This window comes from Sphaerodactylus townsendi, linkage group LG15 (genome assembly GCF_021028975.2).
Source record: "Sphaerodactylus townsendi isolate TG3544 linkage group LG15, MPM_Stown_v2.3, whole genome shotgun sequence".
Classification (NCBI taxonomy): Eukaryota; Metazoa; Chordata; class Lepidosauria; order Squamata; family Sphaerodactylidae; genus Sphaerodactylus; species Sphaerodactylus townsendi.
Window position 1 is genome coordinate 5,285,719 of NC_059439.1, and position 24,160 is coordinate 5,309,878.

At 64.3% G+C, this 24,160-nt stretch overlaps 1 protein-coding gene across 7 annotated transcripts in view; it reads left to right on the plus strand.

The window, feature by feature from the left end:
- Positions 1-24,160, plus strand: part of MAPT (microtubule associated protein tau) — a 103,905-nt gene that overhangs the window by 49,370 nt on the left and 30,375 nt on the right. For 6 of the 7 annotated variants that reach the window (XM_048516901.1, XM_048516900.1, XM_048516904.1 and 3 more), the window contains exons 5-8: positions 2,678-2,740; positions 16,422-16,477; positions 22,368-22,500; positions 23,188-23,241. In XM_048516901.1, the coding sequence (XP_048372858.1) occupies positions 2,678-2,740; positions 16,422-16,477; positions 22,368-22,500; positions 23,188-23,241 (306 nt within the window). The remainder of the gene's footprint in view (positions 1-2,677; positions 2,741-16,421; positions 16,478-22,367; positions 22,501-23,187; positions 23,242-24,160) is intronic. The other variant, XM_048516906.1, reaches the window with a different exon arrangement.

The window sequence follows — 24,160 nt, forward strand, 5'->3', positions numbered from 1 at the left end:
TAACAAGATCCTTACATAGTCTGTGTAGTAAATTTGTGGTGTGTGTTTTCTAAAAAACACAAATGTGTATGTCATTGTCTTCCTGCTAACTGAGCAACTGATGGTGGGTGTGTTTGATCCTTTGCCAATTTCTATTTGTATATATTTGAAAGGTAATCAGTTTATATACAAGCGTGTGGGTTCTTGGGTAGAGTACAGGTATCATATTTGTAATTTTCCTTTGTTCTGTAGAATGCTTTGAGACAACTTACGTGGGGCCCCCAGTGGTCTCCCTACCACGTACCGATCAGTCCTAACCTGTTCAATTTCCATATAATTATGCCATCAAATGCTTCTTGACCATTCACTGGACCTAAGTTTGTTGCTTTGTACTTTCCATTTCCCCAGAGCAGCACTTTGTTTTCCTTTTGGATGAGAAAACACTGGAGATTTAAATTGTAATTTTTGTTTTATGTAAAAATAGAACATAGTGGTAGAAAATACCAACTTTCAGTAGACAACAGAATTGCTGAACCTGCATTGATTATCCAAAGAGAGTACTGTATATACTCGAGTATAACACGACCCAAATATAAGCCAAGGTGCCTAATTTTACTACAAAAAAACTGGAAAAACTTATTGACATGAGTATAAGTCTAGGATGGGAAATGCAGCAGCTACTGGTAAATTTCAAAAATAAAAATAGATACCAATAAAATTACATAAATTGAGGCATCAGTAGGTTAAATGTTTTTGAATATTTATTTCAAAGAAAAACAGCAAACTAGCTCTGTAAGTGGAAAAGAGGGTCAACAAAAACAATATAGTATCAACAATAACTTTAAAAGTACAAAAACCTTAGCTCAATCAGCAACCAAGCTAAAACACAAGAGCTAAAATCCTTCAAAACTGGATTCCTCATCATCATCTGTATGTCCAAATGTAACCCAACTTAGATTTTAAGAGTGATATTATCAGAAATGGAAAAGGAGTTCAAGTCTTTGACAGTGTGATCCCACCTTGCAACCCTTAACATTCACCAGATTTACAACAAAAGAAACCTTAAATCTGTTTTCTGTTTCATAAACAATAGTGTGCAGTATAACAATGAAATATGACGAACCAATACAGAAACAATAATCAACATATAATAGTTCTGGCCTGCTATGCAAAACAGACTAGCAGGGTCTCAGCTCTTTACAGTTCTCTCTAGCTGTGTCCTGTGGCACTGTTGATGCAGCTACAGGCCTCTTAACAATTCTGAGGAAATGGAGCCTTTTCTTCCTTATATGGAAAATCTGAGCTCTTTAGCTCCTCCTAATGGACCCTGGGTTACACAAACAGAGCTTCAGCTATAGCACATACAGTTGTATATAAACACTGTATATACTTGAGTATAAGACCCGAATATAAGCCGAGGGGGGCTTTTTCAGCATAAAAAATGTGCTGAAAAATTCGACTTATACATGAGTATATACGGTAAATGTTTTCTTGTAGCCTCTCTCACCCACCCCCAATTCTTTGGATCAGACTAATTTGACAACTATCTCTTGCTAGAGTAAAACTTGCTATAGTTTCTCAGCCTCTCAGTACCTCTGGTAGCTTATTCTGCAGGCAGTCCAGACCATTTAGGTAATTCTCGACAGGGAAGGAACGCTTCTGTCTTGTTCAGTATTTTAGACAAACCACCCTAGTGGATTTGTTCATACTAATTAAGGGCTGATTACCCACTGGCGCGCTGGCACATGGTAGGGCCAGAAGTGCATTGGGGCAAGAAATCTTGTCTATGTTAGCTTACTAACTACAGTCACATCATAAGAGGAGGCTACCGCGATCTCATTTGAGGGGGAGATTTCGTATTGACACATTTCCTCTTGCCCTGTGCTTGCTTCTTGCTTTTTGCTGGGAAAGGGATAGCACTTCTGGCATGACTTTTCATGCTAGAGCGGGCAAGGGCAGGGAACAACCATCAGTGGGTAATCAGACAAGGTATTCCAAGTTCTGAGTCATCCCCTAACAAGAGTCCTTCAGTCAGAGATGGGTAAATTGAGTGTCTCAAAAGTGAAACAAAGTAAATTGTAGGTAAATTTTAATTATGCCCACTGCAGTATTGTAAGATTTGTTTTGCTCTACATTAGAAAGCACTGGAGTCTCATGATGTTTGTAATATTCTATCCGTTTTTGGTACACAAATAGAATATAGTGAAGGCAAATACACTCCATCAGCAGTTGGCAAAACTGCAGGCACGCAGAAGCCCAGATTGATTTTTAAATTAACTTCAGAGCACATAACTCTATGTAAGCCTGGTTTGTTAAGAAATATTCATTTTGCAGGGTGGCATGCCCCTGTTTCCAAGAAACCTGGAAACAAATTCATTGTATACAGTGGGGAGTCAGGTAATTTTTTTAAATGCAGGTTCTTTTTGTATGAAATCTGTCAATTTTGCAGCGTCTCCCAAATGTTGGACATGTTTTAAGAGTGAATATGATTCAAGGGTTGATCATGGATGATGTGTTTACAGTGGAACATCCCCCTCTTTCCATTTAATTCCATTTTCATTCAAGAGTGTGGCCATTTTCAGGCTCAATATGTGGCATGTAGAAAATTGGTAGTATTCATAGGAAGAGTCGAGGCATTTGTCTTGTACCATGTTTAATGTTGAAACCATTTTCCCATCCTCACCTTTGGAACATATAGCTGAGGAAGCAGGAATAGACTGTACTCCTAACGTTGAGGACCGTGCTGCAGGAGATGCTCAAGGTAAGCTCTGCATTATTGTTTTGCAGGACTTCAGTGAGGAGGCTGTGATATTCGGGGTGGGCGGAGCTGCCATCAGAAGTCAGCAATGTTTGTTGTGCTGCTGTGTCCCTCTGGTGCAGCCCACAAACATTGGCAGCCCTGTTTTGTTTTTTAAGTGTTAGATTCCCCATCATTACATTCTTCTTTCATTCACTTCACTTTCATTCATTCACTTCAAGAAAGTTCTCTCAGCTCTTCTCCTGGGGGCGGAGTCCATCTCCGCTGGGTGTTTCTCAACCTGGGGGGGGGGGTGGGGGGGGGGGGGGGTGGGGGGGGGGGGGGGTGGGGGGGGGGGGGGGTGGGGGGGGGGGGGGGTGGGGGGGGGGGGGGGTGGGGGGGGGGGGGGGTGGGGGGGGGGGGGGGTGGGGGGGGGGGGGGGTGGGGGGGGGGGGGGGTGGGGGGGGGGGGGGGTGGGGGGGGGGGGGGGTGGGGGGGGGGGGGGGTGGGGGGGGGGGGGGGTGGGGGGGGGGGGGGGTGGGGGGGGGGGGGGGTGGGGGGGGGGGGGGGTGGGGGGGGGGGGGGGTGGGGGGGGGGGGGGGTGGGGGGGGGGGGGGGTGGGGGGGGGGGGGGGTGGGGGGGGGGGGGGGTGGGGGGGGGGGGGGGTGGGGGGGGGGGGGGGTGGGGGGGGGGGGGGGTGGGGGGGGGGGGGGGTGGGGGGGGGGGGGGGTGGGGGGGGGGGGGGGTGGGGGGGGGGGGGGGTGGGGGGGGGGGGGGGTGGGGGGGGGGGGGGGTGGGGGGGGGGGGGGGTGGGGGGGGGGGGGGGTGGGGGGGGGGGGGGGTGGGGGGGGGGGGGGGTGGGGGGGGGGGGGGGTGGGGGGGGGGGGGGGTGGGGGGGGGGGGGGGTGGGGGGGGGGGGGGGTGGGGGGGGGGGGGGGTGGGGGGGGGGGGGGGTGGGGGGGGGGGGGGGTGGGGGGGGGGGGGGGTGGGGGGGGGGGGGGGTGGGGGGGGGGGGGGGTGGGGGGGGGGGGGGGTGGGGGGGGGGGGGGGTGGGGGGGGGGGGGGGTGGGGGGGGGGGGGGGTGGGGGGGGGGGGGGGTGGGGGGGGGGGGGGGTGGGGGGGGGGGGGGGTGGGGGGGGGGGGGGGTGGGGGGGGGGGGGGGTGGGGGGGGGGGGGGGTGGGGGGGGGGGGGGGTGGGGGGGGGGGGGGGTGGGGGGGGGGGGGGGTGGGGGGGGGGGGGGGTGGGGGGGGGGGGGGGTGGGGGGGGGGGGGGGTGGGGGGGGGGGGGGGTGGGGGGGGGGGGGGGTGGGGGGGGGGGGGGGTGGGGGGGGGGGGGGGTGGGGGGGGGGGGGGGTGGGGGGGGGGGGGGGTGGGGGGGGGGGGGGGTGGGGGGGGGGGGGGGTGGGGGGGGGGGGGGGTGGGGGGGGGGGGGGGTGGGGGGGGGGGGGGGTGGGGGGGGGGGGGGGTGGGGGGGGGGGGGGGTGGGGGGGGGGGGGGGTGGGGGGGGGGGGGGGTGGGGGGGGGGGGGGGTGGGGGGGGGGGGGGGTGGGGGGGGGGGGGGGTGGGGGGGGGGGGGGGTGGGGGGGGGGGGGGGTGGGGGGGGGGGGGGGTGGGGGGGGGGGGGGGTGGGGGGGGGGGGGGGTGGGGGGGGGGGGGGGTGGGGGGGGGGGGGGGTGGGGGGGGGGGGGGGTGGGGGGGGGGGGGGGTGGGGGGGGGGGGGGGTGGGGGGGGGGGGGGGTGGGGGGGGGGGGGGGTGGGGGGGGGGGGGGGTGGGGGGGGGGGGGGGTGGGGGGGGGGGGGGGTGGGGGGGGGGGGGGGTGGGGGGGGGGGGGGGTGGGGGGGGGGGGGGGTGGGGGGGGGGGGGGGTGGGGGGGGGGGGGGGTGGGGGGGGGGGGGGGTGGGGGGGGGGGGGGGTGGGGGGGGGGGGGGGTGGGGGGGGGGGGGGGTGGGGGGGGGGGGGGGTGGGGGGGGGGGGGGGTGGGGGGGGGGGGGGGTGGGGGGGGGGGGGGGTGGGGGGGGGGGGGGGTGGGGGGGGGGGGGGGTGGGGGGGGGGGGGGGTGGGGGGGGGGGGGGGTGGGGGGGGGGGGGGGTGGGGGGGGGGGGGGGTGGGGGGGGGGGGGGGTGGGGGGGGGGGGGGGTGGGGGGGGGGGGGGGTGGGGGGGGGGGGGGGTGGGGGGGGGGGGGGGTGGGGGGGGGGGGGGGTGGGGGGGGGGGGGGGTGGGGGGGGGGGGGGGTGGGGGGGGGGGGGGGTGGGGGGGGGGGGGGGTGGGGGGGGGGGGGGGTGGGGGGGGGGGGGGGTGGGGGGGGGGGGGGGTGGGGGGGGGGGGGGGTGGGGGGGGGGGGGGGTGGGGGGGGGGGGGGGTGGGGGGGGGGGGGGGTGGGGGGGGGGGGGGGTGGGGGGGGGGGGGGGTGGGGGGGGGGGGGGGTGGGGGGGGGGGGGGGTGGGGGGGGGGGGGGGTGGGGGGGGGGGGGGGTGGGGGGGGGGGGGGGTGGGGGGGGGGGGGGGTGGGGGGGGGGGGGGGTGGGGGGGGGGGGGGGTGGGGGGGGGGGGGGGTGGGGGGGGGGGGGGGTGGGGGGGGGGGGGGGTGGGGGGGGGGGGGGGTGGGGGGGGGGGGGGGTGGGGGGGGGGGGGGGTGGGGGGGGGGGGGGGTGGGGGGGGGGGGGGGTGGGGGGGGGGGGGGGTGGGGGGGGGGGGGGGTGGGGGGGGGGGGGGGTGGGGGGGGGGGGGGGTGGGGGGGGGGGGGGGTGGGGGGGGGGGGGGGTGGGGGGGGGGGGGGGTGGGGGGGGGGGGGGGTGGGGGGGGGGGGGGGTGGGGGGGGGGGGGGGTGGGGGGGGGGGGGGGTGGGGGGGGGGGGGGGTGGGGGGGGGGGGGGGTGGGGGGGGGGGGGGGTGGGGGGGGGGGGGGGTGGGGGGGGGGGGGGGTGGGGGGGGGGGGGGGTGGGGGGGGGGGGGGGTGGGGGGGGGGGGGGGTGGGGGGGGGGGGGGGTGGGGGGGGGGGGGGGTGGGGGGGGGGGGGGGTGGGGGGGGGGGGGGGTGGGGGGGGGGGGGGGTGGGGGGGGGGGGGGGTGGGGGGGGGGGGGGGTGGGGGGGGGGGGGGGTGGGGGGGGGGGGGGGTGGGGGGGGGGGGGGGTGGGGGGGGGGGGGGGTGGGGGGGGGGGGGGGTGGGGGGGGGGGGGGGTGGGGGGGGGGGGGGGTGGGGGGGGGGGGGGGTGGGGGGGGGGGGGGGTGGGGGGGGGGGGGGGTGGGGGGGGGGGGGGGTGGGGGGGGGGGGGGGTGGGGGGGGGGGGGGGTGGGGGGGGGGGGGGGTGGGGGGGGGGGGGGGTGGGGGGGGGGGGGGGTGGGGGGGGGGGGGGGTGGGGGGGGGGGGGGGTGGGGGGGGGGGGGGGTGGGGGGGGGGGGGGGTGGGGGGGGGGGGGGGTGGGGGGGGGGGGGGGTGGGGGGGGGGGGGGGTGGGGGGGGGGGGGGGTGGGGGGGGGGGGGGGTGGGGGGGGGGGGGGGTGGGGGGGGGGGGGGGTGGGGGGGGGGGGGGGTGGGGGGGGGGGGGGGTGGGGGGGGGGGGGGGTGGGGGGGGGGGGGGGTGGGGGGGGGGGGGGGTGGGGGGGGGGGGGGGTGGGGGGGGGGGGGGGTGGGGGGGGGGGGGGGTGGGGGGGGGGGGGGGTGGGGGGGGGGGGGGGTGGGGGGGGGGGGGGGTGGGGGGGGGGGGGGGTGGGGGGGGGGGGGGGTGGGGGGGGGGGGGGGTGGGGGGGGGGGGGGGTGGGGGGGGGGGGGGGTGGGGGGGGGGGGGGGTGGGGGGGGGGGGGGGTGGGGGGGGGGGGGGGTGGGGGGGGGGGGGGGTGGGGGGGGGGGGGGGTGGGGGGGGGGGGGGGTGGGGGGGGGGGGGGGTGGGGGGGGGGGGGGGTGGGGGGGGGGGGGGGTGGGGGGGGGGGGGGGTGGGGGGGGGGGGGGGTGGGGGGGGGGGGGGGTGGGGGGGGGGGGGGGTGGGGGGGGGGGGGGGTGGGGGGGGGGGGGGGTGGGGGGGGGGGGGGGTGGGGGGGGGGGGGGGTGGGGGGGGGGGGGGGTGGGGGGGGGGGGGGGTGGGGGGGGGGGGGGGTGGGGGGGGGGGGGGGTGGGGGGGGGGGGGGGTGGGGGGGGGGGGGGGTGGGGGGGGGGGGGGGTGGGGGGGGGGGGGGGTGGGGGGGGGGGGGGGTGGGGGGGGGGGGGGGTGGGGGGGGGGGGGGGTGGGGGGGGGGGGGGGTGGGGGGGGGGGGGGGTGGGGGGGGGGGGGGGTGGGGGGGGGGGGGGGTGGGGGGGGGGGGGGGTGGGGGGGGGGGGGGGTGGGGGGGGGGGGGGGTGGGGGGGGGGGGGGGTGGGGGGGGGGGGGGGTGGGGGGGGGGGGGGGTGGGGGGGGGGGGGGGTGGGGGGGGGGGGGGGTGGGGGGGGGGGGGGGTGGGGGGGGGGGGGGGTGGGGGGGGGGGGGGGTGGGGGGGGGGGGGGGTGGGGGGGGGGGGGGGTGGGGGGGGGGGGGGGTGGGGGGGGGGGGGGGTGGGGGGGGGGGGGGGTGGGGGGGGGGGGGGGTGGGGGGGGGGGGGGGTGGGGGGGGGGGGGGGTGGGGGGGGGGGGGGGTGGGGGGGGGGGGGGGTGGGGGGGGGGGGGGGTGGGGGGGGGGGGGGGTGGGGGGGGGGGGGGGTGGGGGGGGGGGGGGGTGGGGGGGGGGGGGGGTGGGGGGGGGGGGGGGTGGGGGGGGGGGGGGGTGGGGGGGGGGGGGGGTGGGGGGGGGGGGGGGTGGGGGGGGGGGGGGGTGGGGGGGGGGGGGGGTGGGGGGGGGGGGGGGTGGGGGGGGGGGGGGGTGGGGGGGGGGGGGGGTGGGGGGGGGGGGGGGTGGGGGGGGGGGGGGGTGGGGGGGGGGGGGGGTGGGGGGGGGGGGGGGTGGGGGGGGGGGGGGGTGGGGGGGGGGGGGGGTGGGGGGGGGGGGGGGTGGGGGGGGGGGGGGGTGGGGGGGGGGGGGGGTGGGGGGGGGGGGGGGTGGGGGGGGGGGGGGGTGGGGGGGGGGGGGGGTGGGGGGGGGGGGGGGTGGGGGGGGGGGGGGGTGGGGGGGGGGGGGGGTGGGGGGGGGGGGGGGTGGGGGGGGGGGGGGGTGGGGGGGGGGGGGGGTGGGGGGGGGGGGGGGTGGGGGGGGGGGGGGGTGGGGGGGGGGGGGGGTGGGGGGGGGGGGGGGTGGGGGGGGGGGGGGGTGGGGGGGGGGGGGGGTGGGGGGGGGGGGGGGTGGGGGGGGGGGGGGGTGGGGGGGGGGGGGGGTGGGGGGGGGGGGGGGTGGGGGGGGGGGGGGGTGGGGGGGGGGGGGGGTGGGGGGGGGGGGGGGTGGGGGGGGGGGGGGGTGGGGGGGGGGGGGGGTGGGGGGGGGGGGGGGTGGGGGGGGGGGGGGGTGGGGGGGGGGGGGGGTGGGGGGGGGGGGGGGTGGGGGGGGGGGGGGGTGGGGGGGGGGGGGGGTGGGGGGGGGGGGGGGTGGGGGGGGGGGGGGGTGGGGGGGGGGGGGGGTGGGGGGGGGGGGGGGTGGGGGGGGGGGGGGGTGGGGGGGGGGGGGGGTGGGGGGGGGGGGGGGTGGGGGGGGGGGGGGGTGGGGGGGGGGGGGGGTGGGGGGGGGGGGGGGTGGGGGGGGGGGGGGGTGGGGGGGGGGGGGGGTGGGGGGGGGGGGGGGTGGGGGGGGGGGGGGGTGGGGGGGGGGGGGGGTGGGGGGGGGGGGGGGTGGGGGGGGGGGGGGGTGGGGGGGGGGGGGGGTGGGGGGGGGGGGGGGTGGGGGGGGGGGGGGGTGGGGGGGGGGGGGGGTGGGGGGGGGGGGGGGTGGGGGGGGGGGGGGGTGGGGGGGGGGGGGGGTGGGGGGGGGGGGGGGTGGGGGGGGGGGGGGGTGGGGGGGGGGGGGGGTGGGGGGGGGGGGGGGTGGGGGGGGGGGGGGGTGGGGGGGGGGGGGGGTGGGGGGGGGGGGGGGTGGGGGGGGGGGGGGGTGGGGGGGGGGGGGGGTGGGGGGGGGGGGGGGTGGGGGGGGGGGGGGGTGGGGGGGGGGGGGGGTGGGGGGGGGGGGGGGTGGGGGGGGGGGGGGGTGGGGGGGGGGGGGGGTGGGGGGGGGGGGGGGTGGGGGGGGGGGGGGGTGGGGGGGGGGGGGGGTGGGGGGGGGGGGGGGTGGGGGGGGGGGGGGGTGGGGGGGGGGGGGGGTGGGGGGGGGGGGGGGTGGGGGGGGGGGGGGGTGGGGGGGGGGGGGGGTGGGGGGGGGGGGGGGTGGGGGGGGGGGGGGGTGGGGGGGGGGGGGGGTGGGGGGGGGGGGGGGTGGGGGGGGGGGGGGGTGGGGGGGGGGGGGGGTGGGGGGGGGGGGGGGTGGGGGGGGGGGGGGGTGGGGGGGGGGGGGGGTGGGGGGGGGGGGGGGTGGGGGGGGGGGGGGGTGGGGGGGGGGGGGGGTGGGGGGGGGGGGGGGTGGGGGGGGGGGGGGGTGGGGGGGGGGGGGGGTGGGGGGGGGGGGGGGTGGGGGGGGGGGGGGGTGGGGGGGGGGGGGGGTGGGGGGGGGGGGGGGTGGGGGGGGGGGGGGGTGGGGGGGGGGGGGGGTGGGGGGGGGGGGGGGTGGGGGGGGGGGGGGGTGGGGGGGGGGGGGGGTGGGGGGGGGGGGGGGTGGGGGGGGGGGGGGGTGGGGGGGGGGGGGGGTGGGGGGGGGGGGGGGTGGGGGGGGGGGGGGGTGGGGGGGGGGGGGGGTGGGGGGGGGGGGGGGTGGGGGGGGGGGGGGGTGGGGGGGGGGGGGGGTGGGGGGGGGGGGGGGTGGGGGGGGGGGGGGGTGGGGGGGGGGGGGGGTGGGGGGGGGGGGGGGTGGGGGGGGGGGGGGGTGGGGGGGGGGGGGGGTGGGGGGGGGGGGGGGTGGGGGGGGGGGGGGGTGGGGGGGGGGGGGGGTGGGGGGGGGGGGGGGTGGGGGGGGGGGGGGGTGGGGGGGGGGGGGGGTGGGGGGGGGGGGGGGTGGGGGGGGGGGGGGGTGGGGGGGGGGGGGGGTGGGGGGGGGGGGGGGTGGGGGGGGGGGGGGGTGGGGGGGGGGGGGGGTGGGGGGGGGGGGGGGTGGGGGGGGGGGGGGGTGGGGGGGGGGGGGGGTGGGGGGGGGGGGGGGTGGGGGGGGGGGGGGGTGGGGGGGGGGGGGGGTGGGGGGGGGGGGGGGTGGGGGGGGGGGGGGGTGGGGGGGGGGGGGGGTGGGGGGGGGGGGGGGTGGGGGGGGGGGGGGGTGGGGGGGGGGGGGGGTGGGGGGGGGGGGGGGTGGGGGGGGGGGGGGGTGGGGGGGGGGGGGGGTGGGGGGGGGGGGGGGTGGGGGGGGGGGGGGGTGGGGGGGGGGGGGGGTGGGGGGGGGGGGGGGTGGGGGGGGGGGGGGGTGGGGGGGGGGGGGGGTGGGGGGGGGGGGGGGTGGGGGGGGGGGGGGGTGGGGGGGGGGGGGGGTGGGGGGGGGGGGGGGTGGGGGGGGGGGGGGGTGGGGGGGGGGGGGGGTGGGGGGGGGGGGGGGTGGGGGGGGGGGGGGGTGGGGGGGGGGGGGGGTGGGGGGGGGGGGGGGTGGGGGGGGGGGGGGGTGGGGGGGGGGGGGGGTGGGGGGGGGGGGGGGTGGGGGGGGGGGGGGGTGGGGGGGGGGGGGGGTGGGGGGGGGGGGGGGTGGGGGGGGGGGGGGGTGGGGGGGGGGGGGGGTGGGGGGGGGGGGGGGTGGGGGGGGGGGGGGGTGGGGGGGGGGGGGGGTGGGGGGGGGGGGGGGTGGGGGGGGGGGGGGGTGGGGGGGGGGGGGGGTGGGGGGGGGGGGGGGTGGGGGGGGGGGGGGGTGGGGGGGGGGGGGGGTGGGGGGGGGGGGGGGTGGGGGGGGGGGGGGGTGGGGGGGGGGGGGGGTGGGGGGGGGGGGGGGTGGGGGGGGGGGGGGGTGGGGGGGGGGGGGGGTGGGGGGGGGGGGGGGTGGGGGGGGGGGGGGGTGGGGGGGGGGGGGGGTGGGGGGGGGGGGGGGTGGGGGGGGGGGGGGGTGGGGGGGGGGGGGGGTGGGGGGGGGGGGGGGTGGGGGGGGGGGGGGGTGGGGGGGGGGGGGGGTGGGGGGGGGGGGGGGTGGGGGGGGGGGGGGGTGGGGGGGGGGGGGGGTGGGGGGGGGGGGGGGTGGGGGGGGGGGGGGGTGGGGGGGGGGGGGGGTGGGGGGGGGGGGGGGTGGGGGGGGGGGGGGGTGGGGGGGGGGGGGGGTGGGGGGGGGGGGGGGTGGGGGGGGGGGGGGGTGGGGGGGGGGGGGGGTGGGGGGGGGGGGGGGTGGGGGGGGGGGGGGGTGGGGGGGGGGGGGGGTGGGGGGGGGGGGGGGTGGGGGGGGGGGGGGGTGGGGGGGGGGGGGGGTGGGGGGGGGGGGGGGTGGGGGGGGGGGGGGGTGGGGGGGGGGGGGGGTGGGGGGGGGGGGGGGTGGGGGGGGGGGGGGGTGGGGGGGGGGGGGGGTGGGGGGGGGGGGGGGTGGGGGGGGGGGGGGGTGGGGGGGGGGGGGGGTGGGGGGGGGGGGGGGTGGGGGGGGGGGGGGGTGGGGGGGGGGGGGGGTGGGGGGGGGGGGGGGTGGGGGGGGGGGGGGGTGGGGGGGGGGGGGGGTGGGGGGGGGGGGGGGTGGGGGGGGGGGGGGGTGGGGGGGGGGGGGGGTGGGGGGGGGGGGGGGTGGGGGGGGGGGGGGGTGGGGGGGGGGGGGGGTGGGGGGGGGGGGGGGTGGGGGGGGGGGGGGGTGGGGGGGGGGGGGGGTGGGGGGGGGGGGGGGTGGGGGGGGGGGGGGGTGGGGGGGGGGGGGGGTGGGGGGGGGGGGGGGTGGGGGGGGGGGGGGGTGGGGGGGGGGGGGGGTGGGGGGGGGGGGGGGTGGGGGGGGGGGGGGGTGGGGGGGGGGGGGGGTGGGGGGGGGGGGGGGTGGGGGGGGGGGGGGGTGGGGGGGGGGGGGGGTGGGGGGGGGGGGGGGTGGGGGGGGGGGGGGGTGGGGGGGGGGGGGGGTGGGGGGGGGGGGGGGTGGGGGGGGGGGGGGGTGGGGGGGGGGGGGGGTGGGGGGGGGGGGGGGTGGGGGGGGGGGGGGGTGGGGGGGGGGGGGGGTGGGGGGGGGGGGGGGTGGGGGGGGGGGGGGGTGGGGGGGGGGGGGGGTGGGGGGGGGGGGGGGTGGGGGGGGGGGGGGGTGGGGGGGGGGGGGGGTGGGGGGGGGGGGGGGTGGGGGGGGGGGGGGGTGGGGGGGGGGGGGGGTGGGGGGGGGGGGGGGTGGGGGGGGGGGGGGGTGGGGGGGGGGGGGGGTGGGGGGGGGGGGGGGTGGGGGGGGGGGGGGGTGGGGGGGGGGGGGGGTGGGGGGGGGGGGGGGTGGGGGGGGGGGGGGGTGGGGGGGGGGGGGGGTGGGGGGGGGGGGGGGTGGGGGGGGGGGGGGGTGGGGGGGGGGGGGGGTGGGGGGGGGGGGGGGTGGGGGGGGGGGGGGGTGGGGGGGGGGGGGGGTGGGGGGGGGGGGGGGTGGGGGGGGGGGGGGGTGGGGGGGGGGGGGGGTGGGGGGGGGGGGGGGTGGGGGGGGGGGGGGGTGGGGGGGGGGGGGGGTGGGGGGGGGGGGGGGTGGGGGGGGGGGGGGGTGGGGGGGGGGGGGGGTGGGGGGGGGGGGGGGTGGGGGGGGGGGGGGGTGGGGGGGGGGGGGGGTGGGGGGGGGGGGGGGTGGGGGGGGGGGGGGGTGGGGGGGGGGGGGGGTGGGGGGGGGGGGGGGTGGGGGGGGGGGGGGGTGGGGGGGGGGGGGGGTGGGGGGGGGGGGGGGTGGGGGGGGGGGGGGGTGGGGGGGGGGGGGGGTGGGGGGGGGGGGGGGTGGGGGGGGGGGGGGGTGGGGGGGGGGGGGGGTGGGGGGGGGGGGGGGTGGGGGGGGGGGGGGGTGGGGGGGGGGGGGGGTGGGGGGGGGGGGGGGTGGGGGGGGGGGGGGGTGGGGGGGGGGGGGGGTGGGGGGGGGGGGGGGTGGGGGGGGGGGGGGGTGGGGGGGGGGGGGGGTGGGGGGGGGGGGGGGTGGGGGGGGGGGGGGGTGGGGGGGGGGGGGGGTGGGGGGGGGGGGGGGTGGGGGGGGGGGGGGGTGGGGGGGGGGGGGGGTGGGGGGGGGGGGGGGTGGGGGGGGGGGGGGGTGGGGGGGGGGGGGGGTGGGGGGGGGGGGGGGTGGGGGGGGGGGGGGGTGGGGGGGGGGGGGGGTGGGGGGGGGGGGGGGTGGGGGGGGGGGGGGGAGGGGGGGGGGGGGGGGGGGGGGGGGGGGGGGCAGGGGGGGGGGGGGGGGGACGGGGGGGCAGGGGGGAGGGGGCGGCGGGGGTGCCGGGGGGGGGGGGGGTGGGGAACACAAATGGTGGCAAAAGAGAAGCAAGTTAGCTGTAAGGGAGGCAAAAAAGGATTATGAGGAACACATGGCTGTGAACATCAAAACCAGCAACAAACAGTTCTTCAAGTACATCAAAAGCAGGAAGCCAGCAAGGGAAGCGGTAGGCCCGTTAGATGACAAAGGAACAAAGGGTGTGCTAAAAGATGACAGGGAGATTGCAGAAAAGCTGAATGAATTCTTTGCATCTGTCTTCACCCAAGAGGAGGTGAGGAAAATTCCTGCACCTGAACCAAGCTTCTTAGGAGGCGAATCCGAGGAACTAACAAAGATAGTGGTAGACAGGGAAGAAGTTCTGGCAGCCATTGATAAACTAAATGTTACCAAATCCCCTGGCCCAGATTGCATTCACCCAAGAGTTCTTAAAGAGCTCAAGCATGAAATTGCTGATCTTCTCACTTTAATATGCAACTTATCCTTGAAATCAGGCTCCATCCCTGAAGACTGGAAGATGGCCAATGTCACACCAATCTTTAAGAAAGGATCTAGGGGGGACCCGGGAAATTACAGGCCAGTCAGTTTGACATCTGTTCCTGGTAAATTAGTAGAATCTGTCATTAAAGATAAAATTATAAAACATGTAGAAAAGCAAGACCTGCTGAGAAAGAGTCAGCATGGCTTTTGCAGAGGCAAATCCTGTCTTACAAACTTACTAGAGTTCTTTGAGGATGTAAACAGGCATGTGGATAAGGGGGAACCAGTGGACATTGTCTACTTGGATTTCCAAAAGGCTTTTGACAAAGTTCCTCACCAGAGACTATTGAGAAAACTCAGCAATGAAGGAATAAGAGGGGAAGTCCTCCTATGGATTAAAAACTGGTTGAGAAACAGGAAGCAAAGAGTGGGTGTAAATGGGAAATTCTCACAATGGAGAGATGTAGGGAGTGGTGTCCCCCAAGGATCCGTATTGGGACCAGTGCTCTTTAACCTATTCATAAATGACCTGGAAGTAGGGGTGGGTAGCGTGGTGGCCAAGTTTGCAGATGATACCAAATTATGTAGGGTGGTGAGAACCACAAAGGATTGCGAGGAGCTCCAAGCGGACCTTGATAAATTAGGTGAGTGGGCTAAGAAATGGCAAATGCAGTTCAATGTAGCAAAATGCAAAGTGATGCACATAGGGGCAAAAAATCCAAACTTCACATACATGCTACAGGGGTCAGTGCTATCAGTCACAGACCAGGAAAGGGATTTGGGCGTCTTAGTTGATAGTTCCATGGGAATGTCAACTCAATGTATGGCAGCTGTGAAAAAGGCAAACTCTATGCTGGGGATAATTAGGAAAGGAATTGAGAATAAAACTGCAAAGATTGTCATGCCCTTATATAAAGCTGTGGTGCGACCGCACTTGGAGTACTGTGTTCAGTTCTGGTCGCCACATCTCAAAAAGGATATTGAAGAGATAGAAAAAGTGCAGAGAAGGGCGACGAGGATGATTGAGGGACTGCAGCACCTTCCTTATGAGGAAAGGCTGCAGCGTTTGGGACTCTTTAGTTTGGAGAGGAGACGTCTGAGGGGGGATATGATTGAAGTCTATAAAATTATGCATGGGGTAGAAAATGTTGACAGAGAGAAATTTTTCTCTCTTTCTCACAATACTAGAACCAGGGGGCATTCATTGAAAATGCTGGGGGGAAGAATTAGAACTAATAAAAGGAAACACTTCTTCACGCAACGTGTGATTGGTGTTTGGAATATGCTGCCACAGGAGGTGGTGATGGCCACTAACCTGGATAGCTTTAAAAGGGGCTTGGACAGATTTATGGAGGAGAAGTCGATTTATGGCTACCAATCTTGATCCTCTTTGATCTGAGATTGCAAATGCCTTAACAGTCCAGGTGCTCGGGAGCAACAGCCACAGAAGGCCATTGCTTTCACATCCTACATGTGAACTCCCAAAGGCACCTGGTGGGCCACTGCGAGTAGCAGAGAGCTGGACTAGATGGACTCTGGTCTGATCCAGCTGGCTTGTTCTTATGTTCTTATGTTCTTCTTAATAGAAAATTTTTCTTGCAAACAATGGTGAACGTGGATTGAAAGTGCATTATTCTGCATGTGAGGAAAGGGTCTATGATGCCTGAGCCTTTGAATAAGGTGACTTATTAGGAGCACATTGCCAATGTTGTGATGCTTCTTGTGTGTGTTGCCTGTCTAACTGATCTAACCTTTCCTATCAACTACTGGTCCTCATTATGGAAGCTTACCTTGGATATGGTCTTGAATCTATAATTTGAGGGGAAAGTGTTGGTGAGTCTTGGATTTATTTGAGGACTGATGATGACAAGTTTCTCTAATTACTTTGGCATTCATAACATTTTGAGGGTTTGAAAATTACTATGCCTATTTGTGTGTGTGTGTGTGTGTTGAAAATTGTTTCTTTTTTGGGGTGTGTGTGGTGATTTCCTGAATTAACAGCAGTAGGATTATCTTTTGTGGTAGATAGACTTCACAGTTTGCTAGAGACACACATTGACCAGTGAATGATCTTGAAATAGTACTGCCAGTTTGTGTTTTCCGGAAATCATCTTATATATAGGATGTATCTCAGAATTTTACCTCACCGACAGTGGCTCGTGTAAGCAAGCCTTTCTGGGGCGAGAGTGACAAATTATGCTTGTTTGTCCCAGAACGTTGCCAGCCAAAGCAAAATCAGTGTTCTGTCAGCATCACATTTTTCCCTCAAACCCTCCCCCCCCTCACCCCCACCCCTCCACATTTGCTTGCCCCGAAGAAATGTTTTAGGGTACCTACAACTTTTTACACTAAATAAAAGCTGGTTGGTCCATACTGAAATGGATCATTTTTTAAACTGGTTTGCGATTTGTTGGGGAATTAAATGCAGATAACTGGGGCATGGAGGTTCTCGTTTTCTCTCTGTGTAGAAATTGTAAGCAGTGACCAACATAATTTGCTGCTTGCGGAATGAAAAAATCCTCAGTGATCTTGCCAGTTCCTGACATCACATTACAAACAGAGCTTCACACACAACATTTGTGAGGGGTGCCAACAGTGGTACCAATCTGATAGGAACACGTCGTATTTTGTCCCTTTTTACACAGCTGGCTAGATCCTTTTGTGTGTGTGGTTTTTGTTTTCAGATGGTTTGGGACACTAATATGATGACAAGCCTGCTCTGTGCATTTACGCTGAACATGAAATGGAGCAAGAGAGCCAGCAAGTCTGCAAGGCAAAATCATAGTTTTTTGGTTTACTGCTTATATGGGAGCAGAGAAGGACTGCATGTGGCAATCAAAACCCAAGTGGCCTGTACTTTTCAGAATTTTAACTTAGAACCTTTTCCCTGCCACCCCTCCCTACTTTCCAGCAAATGTAACTGTAATTTTCCTTTTCCATCAGCTCGTATCGACAACAAAGAGAAAAACGGGACTGGGATTGAAGAAGGAAAGCCAAAGGTGAGTGGATAGATAGGAACTAGTGGATACAATCCCTCTTCCTCCTTTAATTCTTTGTTTTTGTCTTGCAAGCAACATTTCTTCTTTTGCATTGCCCAGTTTTCATGTGTCTTTTCTCACCAAAAATACAATGAAGGTCTAGTTATACGCTTTTAAGAAATATTCTTAAAACCATGATAAACTCAACACAATCTGTAACTGATTCCCCAGTCCTATTATTGTCACTCTCTAGAGCAGTGATGGCGAACCTTTTTGAGACCGAGTGCCCAAATTGCAACCCAGCACCCACTTATTTATCGCAAAGTGCCAATGCGGCAATTTAACCTAAATAACCCCCTCGAGCAGGGGCCAGCCTGCTATAACCTCCAGCAAGTCCCACATGCGCCGCTCTGAGCCTCTCTAGCATCTCTGCCGCGTCTGCCCCCCCATCCCCCCAGCAGCAGCCACCTGGAGCACAGGCACCAGGCCTGCCAGCCAAGTCCTCCCTGCTCGCTGAGGTGCACGAATATAAAGGCCAGTCTAGATGTGGGGGGGGGGGGCAATTCCCCCCCCATGATGAACTCTGTGCGCGCGTGCCCGCAGAGAGGGCTCTGAGTGCCACCTGTGGCACCCGTGCCATAGGTTCGCCACCACTGCTCTAGAGTTTCTAAATATCTATACAGTGTTGTTCTGAGCTGTTATCTGCCATAATTTCAGTATTGGACACTTTTTTTGAGGCTTATGAATCCGGAATGCCCTTAAACAATATGTTTGCCCTGTATACCCAGAAGTCTACTTTCTTCATGTCCCAGTGCTGACTCTCAGATTAGCTTGGTTGCTGTGGAACTAGGAAATCCTGTTTGCCAAGAAATTCTTCCAGTACTGAACATTTCTGTTTGTGTTCACATGTGGTTTTAAAAGCTTTTAAGAGTGTTAGGTTTTCATGTATGCTCAGCTTAACTTTATCACATGTTAAGACGTCCGTTCTTTTAAAACTGTACCCATCAAGGACACGGTGCAAAGAAGACTAGACAAAATGGGTCATTTGGATATTATTGCTGAAGGGATCGTACAGAATTTGTTGGTGACAGGAAACAGCCTCCTTGCCTGGGGCTTTTCAGAAGAACTTCTTGGTCTTCGTATGCTGCTGCTTCTACCTTGCCATGATCCTGATCTGACACCTGTTTTTAAGATAATTGTACCATAATATCAGCTCAAAAATACAAGGAGTTCAAGGTAGCATAAGCAGCTCTCCCTGTCCCTTTTTTACCTTCACGCTACTCCTTTATGGCAGAGTGGGAATTTGGGTGTCCTAGATACTGGCCCAGCCTGCTTTCCTGTTCAACAGCAGCAACAGCGAAAGCTATATCAAGAAAGGTTGCAAAATGCTTTCTTCATGGATCCACCTGCATGCACGTTGGATTTTTCCATTTGGTTAAAGCAAATAAATTAGCTCACAGGGCAACCAGTTCCGCATAAGATTCTGTGCTTACCTTTAGAATTGTGAAAGCCTCATTAAATGGGAACTTGGACAGCGGAGGAGAGGGAAGTTGAACTGATGTATATGTCGTGCACTATTCTCAGATTTTTATCACCATTCAATGTTTCTATGTCTGCCACTCGAATTCCCCCCTCCCCAACTTCTGGATTTGCCTCTCATCCCCAACTTCTGAATGATCCCACTTTTGGATCTTCCTATCATCCCCCACCCCCACTGTGCGCCATCAGGGGCTTCATGACCCGTGCTTGGCGATACTGGATCAGACCAACTGCCCTCTGGGTCCAGCATCCAGCCACTCAGCCTCTGCAAAGGCTTCAAAGCAGAATGGGACAGGTTGGGACCTTTCCTTGGCACCGGCCATCAGAGGCTGCCGTTCCACACATTTGGTCAAGGCTAAGGGGCACTGTTGGGCCTAGCCCATCCTCCATCCCCCAGTTAGCCAAAGGCACACGTGTAGCCCGAGCCAGGCTCTGTGGCTGTTGGTCTCCTCGACTGCCGTTCATGGAGCTGTGATAATTGCCCTGCAGTGCCCCTACCTATGGAGTTTCAGGAGCCTGCTCTAGAGCAGGCTTTGATGAGCCTCTTGTAGATGGGTGATCCAAAGAATCTTATGAGGCTGCTGCAAGCACTGTGGGAGGTGAGGATGGGCAGGGGGGCCAGGCAGCAAGCCATCCTTCCCTTCCCTTGCCTTCCTTCCCACCCCACACTTTGATATGAGAGTGAAGGGACTTCCCCCATTAAAATGCAAAACGGTGTGCTGGGCTACCTTAGCCTTGTGTGTCTCACACACACTTTGCAAAGTTGCTTTTTGGCCAGAGGTTCCTCTCATGCTTGGGCACCACCACCAGGCCTCCTGCTGCTGCTGCTGCTGCCTCCGTCCAAGCCAGGAGCAAGCCAGGAAGGGCAAGAGCACACCAACTGGTGGGCAAGGGCCAGCCCAGCCCCAACTCCTCGCTGAGTTTATGCTGCAAGGTGAAGAAGATGTTGGAGCTGTCATATAATTTCATGGTTTTCTACTTTATGATAAGTTCAATGTGGTGGTCAATGCCACACGTTGTCTTACCACTGTATTCCATAAGCGTGGTGGCTTTCCTTTAGCAGAAGAAACTCTTGCTTAACAGAGTGGAGTGATTGGAAACAATCACATACAGTTACTATGGTGTTGGAAAGCATTTGTCCTTTCAAAAGCTCATTTGATGGAGAATTCTTTGGAGGATTTTGGTCCTTCTGAGGACAAGGGTGAGACACGTCTGTCCTGTGTCTGTGAAGTGTGTTTGTGTGGAGAAGCCAATATCTGTCAGCATTTGATTTTCTTTTAGCAAGACTTTTTAGTCATTCTTGCTGTACTTTAACCATCATCCTCTTCTAGTTTATTTGCATTATTTTTGTCCCCCCACCTTCCTCACACTGATCTTTTGTTTAATTTTGTTTACATGTTTAAGACATCTGTACCTTCCTCTGTCAAAACCCCAAAAAGTAGATCCTCTGTTACCCCCAAACGAACTTCTTCTGGTAGTTCTGTTCCTTTGAAAAAACCCTCTGGCCCTCCTGAGTCCTCAGTAGCAGCTTCTGCCCCTAAACGCATCTCTTCTGTCACATCCCGACTCACCAGTAAAGCAACAAAAAGGGAAAAAATCAAGGTAAGGGCTTGCTGTTTTGAAAAGCAGTGGCTGCGGAAAGGGAGGGACTCATCTGTTGCTCTCTAACTTGATTCATGTTGTTCTGTGCTACTTTGGCCTGTCTATTTACTCCTTCTGTTGACAGTGTATGTTGACTTATTGAGAATTCACGTACCCTGCCTTTCTGCTAAATACGTAGTGCTTGAGGGTGCTTCAAAAATTAAACAGTCAACATCATAAAAACCACAGTTAATGGAGGCCACATAGCATTAAACCAGTTGACTAGACACATCAGAACAGATCCCCGTTCCACAAAGCTGTCTGCCAAGTGCTTTTTGAAATCTCTGTGTGTAAAAATGCCATTGAGGCGCAACCCACTTACGGCAGCCTTGCAGGGTATTCAAGGCAAGAGACTATCTCTTAGGTGGTTTTGTCATTGCCTATCTCTTTGCAACAACCCTGACCTTCCTTGGTGGTCTTCTGCCCAATTAGCAATCAGGACTGCCCCTACCTCGCTTCTAACAGCTGATGAGATCCGGCTAGCCTGGGCCATGCAAATCATGGAGCTTTTTGAAATAGAAATGTTTTAAACTAATGTTTACATGTGGGAAGCGCAGATGAATTCTTTGAGGAAGGGCGTGTGGGCAATTAACCTTCCCGTGTACCCATTCTCTTTGTCTCCTGAGAAGGGCCAGCCAGTACTTGCCACCTGCTCTGCCCTCAGCTGGGTTTGGCCAGTGGCCTTTACAGCTGAATTAAGGAACAACTCCAGCTAACAACTAAACAAACAACTGTGTAATGTCCTACAGTGCTGCTCAGTCATTGTGTCAGCAACTGTCGACCCCTACAATAACCAGACTCCAAGATTCAGAAATTGGTTTATTGACATCATGAACACCATACAAGCAAGCTTTGCTGGAACTGAGTTCCACTACACCATCTCTTTGGGAAAGAGATATTAACCAAGATCCCTCCACCCTCGGGGTCCCAGGGGGGTGAAATCCCTAAAAGCATTCTCCAGCAGTGCTGAGTCTTCGAGGCCAAACCAAAGATCAGGGGCCAGGTGCGGGCCTGCTCAAAGGATGAGAGGCTCAAAGGATGAGAGGCTCAAATGTATTATTTGCCCAAAGCAAAAATCCAGCAAAAATAAACAGCAAACTGAGCCAGGGGTTTCCACGTTGCCATCTATTCCTGGCCTACTCCATAGTCTCATGGCAAGAACCAGGGAAGAGTTGAAATCCTAACAGATCTTAACAGGGCGATATTTAACATTTGTGATACTTGGTCTGCTTTGGGGCTCATTAAATAAATTTAAAGAGGGCTTGAATGGCTTACATGCAACACCGTAAGGTAGAGAGGCAAAGAAGGGAGCCAGTGTGAGCTTTCCTCTAACCCACTTTGTCTGCTGTGCCATGAAACTAATCAGGAAAATGAGAACGAAAGAAGATTTAAATGACATCTGCATCTTTTTGACATTGCAAAGGATCTGTATCTGAGTTTGCAGAGGACGGAGGCACTGGCATGTTGTTTCCCATTCTGCATCTTTTGTGGAGGTCTGTGTTGACATAGTGGTGCTGCCACCATTTATTTATATATAGACCAAGATCTTAGCGCGTGTGTGTGTGTGTGTGTGGGGGGTGGGGTTCTTTCTCTGAGACAGCCAGCCCACAGGATTAAACAATTGGCCATGCTGGCAGCGGCTGATGGGAATTGTAGTCCATGAACATCTGGAGCACCATAGGTTGGCCACTCCTGCCTATTCTATCATTTGGGATCTTTTGTTACAAATTGACTTGTCTTTCCAGTTAGCTTTAAGCTGTTCTTTGCCACAGTTTTCCTCATCTAGACACCCTCCCAACTACCCAACTCATAGGTGTCAAACTCGCGGCTCTCCAGATGTTATGGACTACAGTTCCCATCATCCCCTGCCAGCATCATGCCGTTAACGGCCATTTTCGACTGTCTGTCTCACTAACATTCCGTTGACTCCCATTGGCTGTTCTTAGGGAGAGGTGGAACCTAACCTGCCTGTCATAGCATTATAGATGGATATAAGATTTTGTAGGCTGTGAAAAGGAGGCATGGAGATGTGTAGTAGTATTGGAATGGGTGCAGGCAAAACTTATAGGCATGGCATTGATTATATAATAGCATTACAACAAATGAAACGTCTTCTAAAGCCTGTGTGTTTGGGAGCTTAACTGCATAATGAAATAGAAATACATCCGTTTCCCTTCTTCAGTACTCAGTGGCATGAATTCACCCAGTGAAATAATGGATACACTCAGGTCTAATGGAATAGTTCAAACACTCCCTTAGGCAAAGACATACCCGCTTGCTAGTTTTACTTCCCTGTTGTGCAGATTGCTATTAACAGCGACTTTGCTGATTTCTAAAATCAAATGAATGAAAATGAGAAAAGGATTTGTGAAAGTCATGCATAAGAGGTTTATTAGAGCAGTGAGTTCATTTTCGGAGGTGTTGGTAGGCATAAGGAAACCCTTATGTCTAGGTTGCCAGCCTCTGCGTGCTGGCTTGACATTTCCTGGGATTATGATTGATCTCTAGGTGACAGAGTCCAGCTCATCTGTAGAAAATGGCTTCTTTGGAAGGTGGACATAATTGAAGTCCCTCCCCTTCCCACACCCCACCCTCCTCAGGCTCCACGCCCCAAATCTCCAGTTCTGAGGTGGCAACCCTATCTCATCTCCCCCTCCCGCCTCATTTGTCTTCCTTTTTAAGTCTCTGCGCAGTGCAGTAACTAGCACCCTTTCCTCAAACCTGTCACCAGGGCCCAGATATGAAAAGTGTAAACAAGATAGCCACTCCACGTCCTGCTGGACCACAGAATCAAAAGAACCCAGGCAACACTTCACGGATCCCAGCCAAAACTCCCACCATCCCCAAGACACCGCCCAATCTCGGTAAGTGAAGAGGTTTTCTGGGTGTTTGGAAAGTGTTCAGTGTGGAATCTTAGTCATTTGAAGAAGCCAAAGATCTCTTCAAGGTGTCCCCATGGATCCCATGGTGTCCACCAGACACTTTTAGAAAGTGGGTGGGACAAGATGGGGTTTTTGCTCATCTGGACTTCTGATTGACTTTGCAGATTAAATAGAACTTCTGCTTGAAATGTTGAGATACTGTTAGAGGCTTGCAGGCTCCGAAAGGTTGGAGACCTCTGATCTATCCTTTTAAATCTGAGGCCTTTCTGGCAGACACTCGTGATATCAAGGTTATCTTTTACCCACAGTCTTGCCAGAGAATGTATCAGAAGTCTTTCCTACAGAGTGCAGTTTTCTTTTGACGAGGAGTTGTGACTTTAGGAATAGACTTTCTAGAAAAATTGGAAATTCCAACAAAAATAATGAAATTGAAATTGATTTTATTTACTCTTTTAAAGAGCCATTGACAGGGGTCCCAGGACAGAGGTCTTACCTAAATGTGACATGAGAAGTAGCTTTCAGTTTCTCAGTGTCTTAAGAGACCTTGGTGATCTGACTTTCCTAACTAGCAGACAGGAAGAAATGTCCTGCTTTGTGTATTTAACCTTCCAGAATAACGCTGTGGCATTTGTCCCACTGTTACATGAATAATTGTTTTTGTTCTTTCAGCTGCCAAGAAGGAGCAGAGAAGGCCCCCAAACACAGCAGCAAAATCTGAGAGAGGTAAAAATAAAAGTAGTCTGTATTGTTTCAATCAGTGTTCTGGTACTGACCTAAAAATCTGTCTGTGTGTGTGTGTGCTTGCATTAGTGCTCTTCACTGGTGGCTAAAAATAGATTCTTTTCTTACAGGGTTTCTTCTAGGGAGAGTTCTGGTTTGTGGCACATGTGGCTCCATGATAGAGCGTCTTCTTTGCGGGCAGAGGGTTCCTGGTTCAATCTCTGGCATCTCCAGGTGAAAGAATCAGGAGGCTTTTGCCTGAGCATGACAGACTTTGATGGACCACTAGTTTGATAAAATGGCTTCTTGTGATCATACGCTTAATCTGCTGTCAGAGATAAGGAAGATTTTTGTCATGCCCAGTCTTATACAGGCCTGACCATAATTCTCCTTGTGATGGGAGGTGGGTACGGGCATCTGTCTCCCCCTCCCCCTTCCCTCGCTGTCCTGGTTAGCAACATCCACATTCCTTTCTATCTGAGAGAGAAGAGCCGGGTTTCTCTGGGAAGGGGGTGTGTAGTTTGGAGTGGGGTGGTTAGTCATTTGCTTTCTGTATTTGTAGAAGGGTTTTGGCAGGGGTTTTCTGATTCTGTCAGCAAACGTCTGGTGGCCTATTTCTACCTGAACAGCTGTTTCTGAATAAAGACTTTTGCCAAAACTGGTTTCCCTGAACTGTCCGGGGGGTCCTGACCATTCTATATTGTTCCAAATAAAAGATTCCATTCAAAGCAATTTATAATTATCAAAGGGAACAAAAATAATTGCATGAACATTAAATAACAATTCAGGACAGTTATGCTAGCAGTAAGACCTGGGTATAAAAAATAAAAATATGAACTAAAAAAGCAATAAAAGCCATTGAAATCCATCCTACAGTAAATCAGTGTATCAAGCATAAAACCCATCAAGAATAAAAAACAAT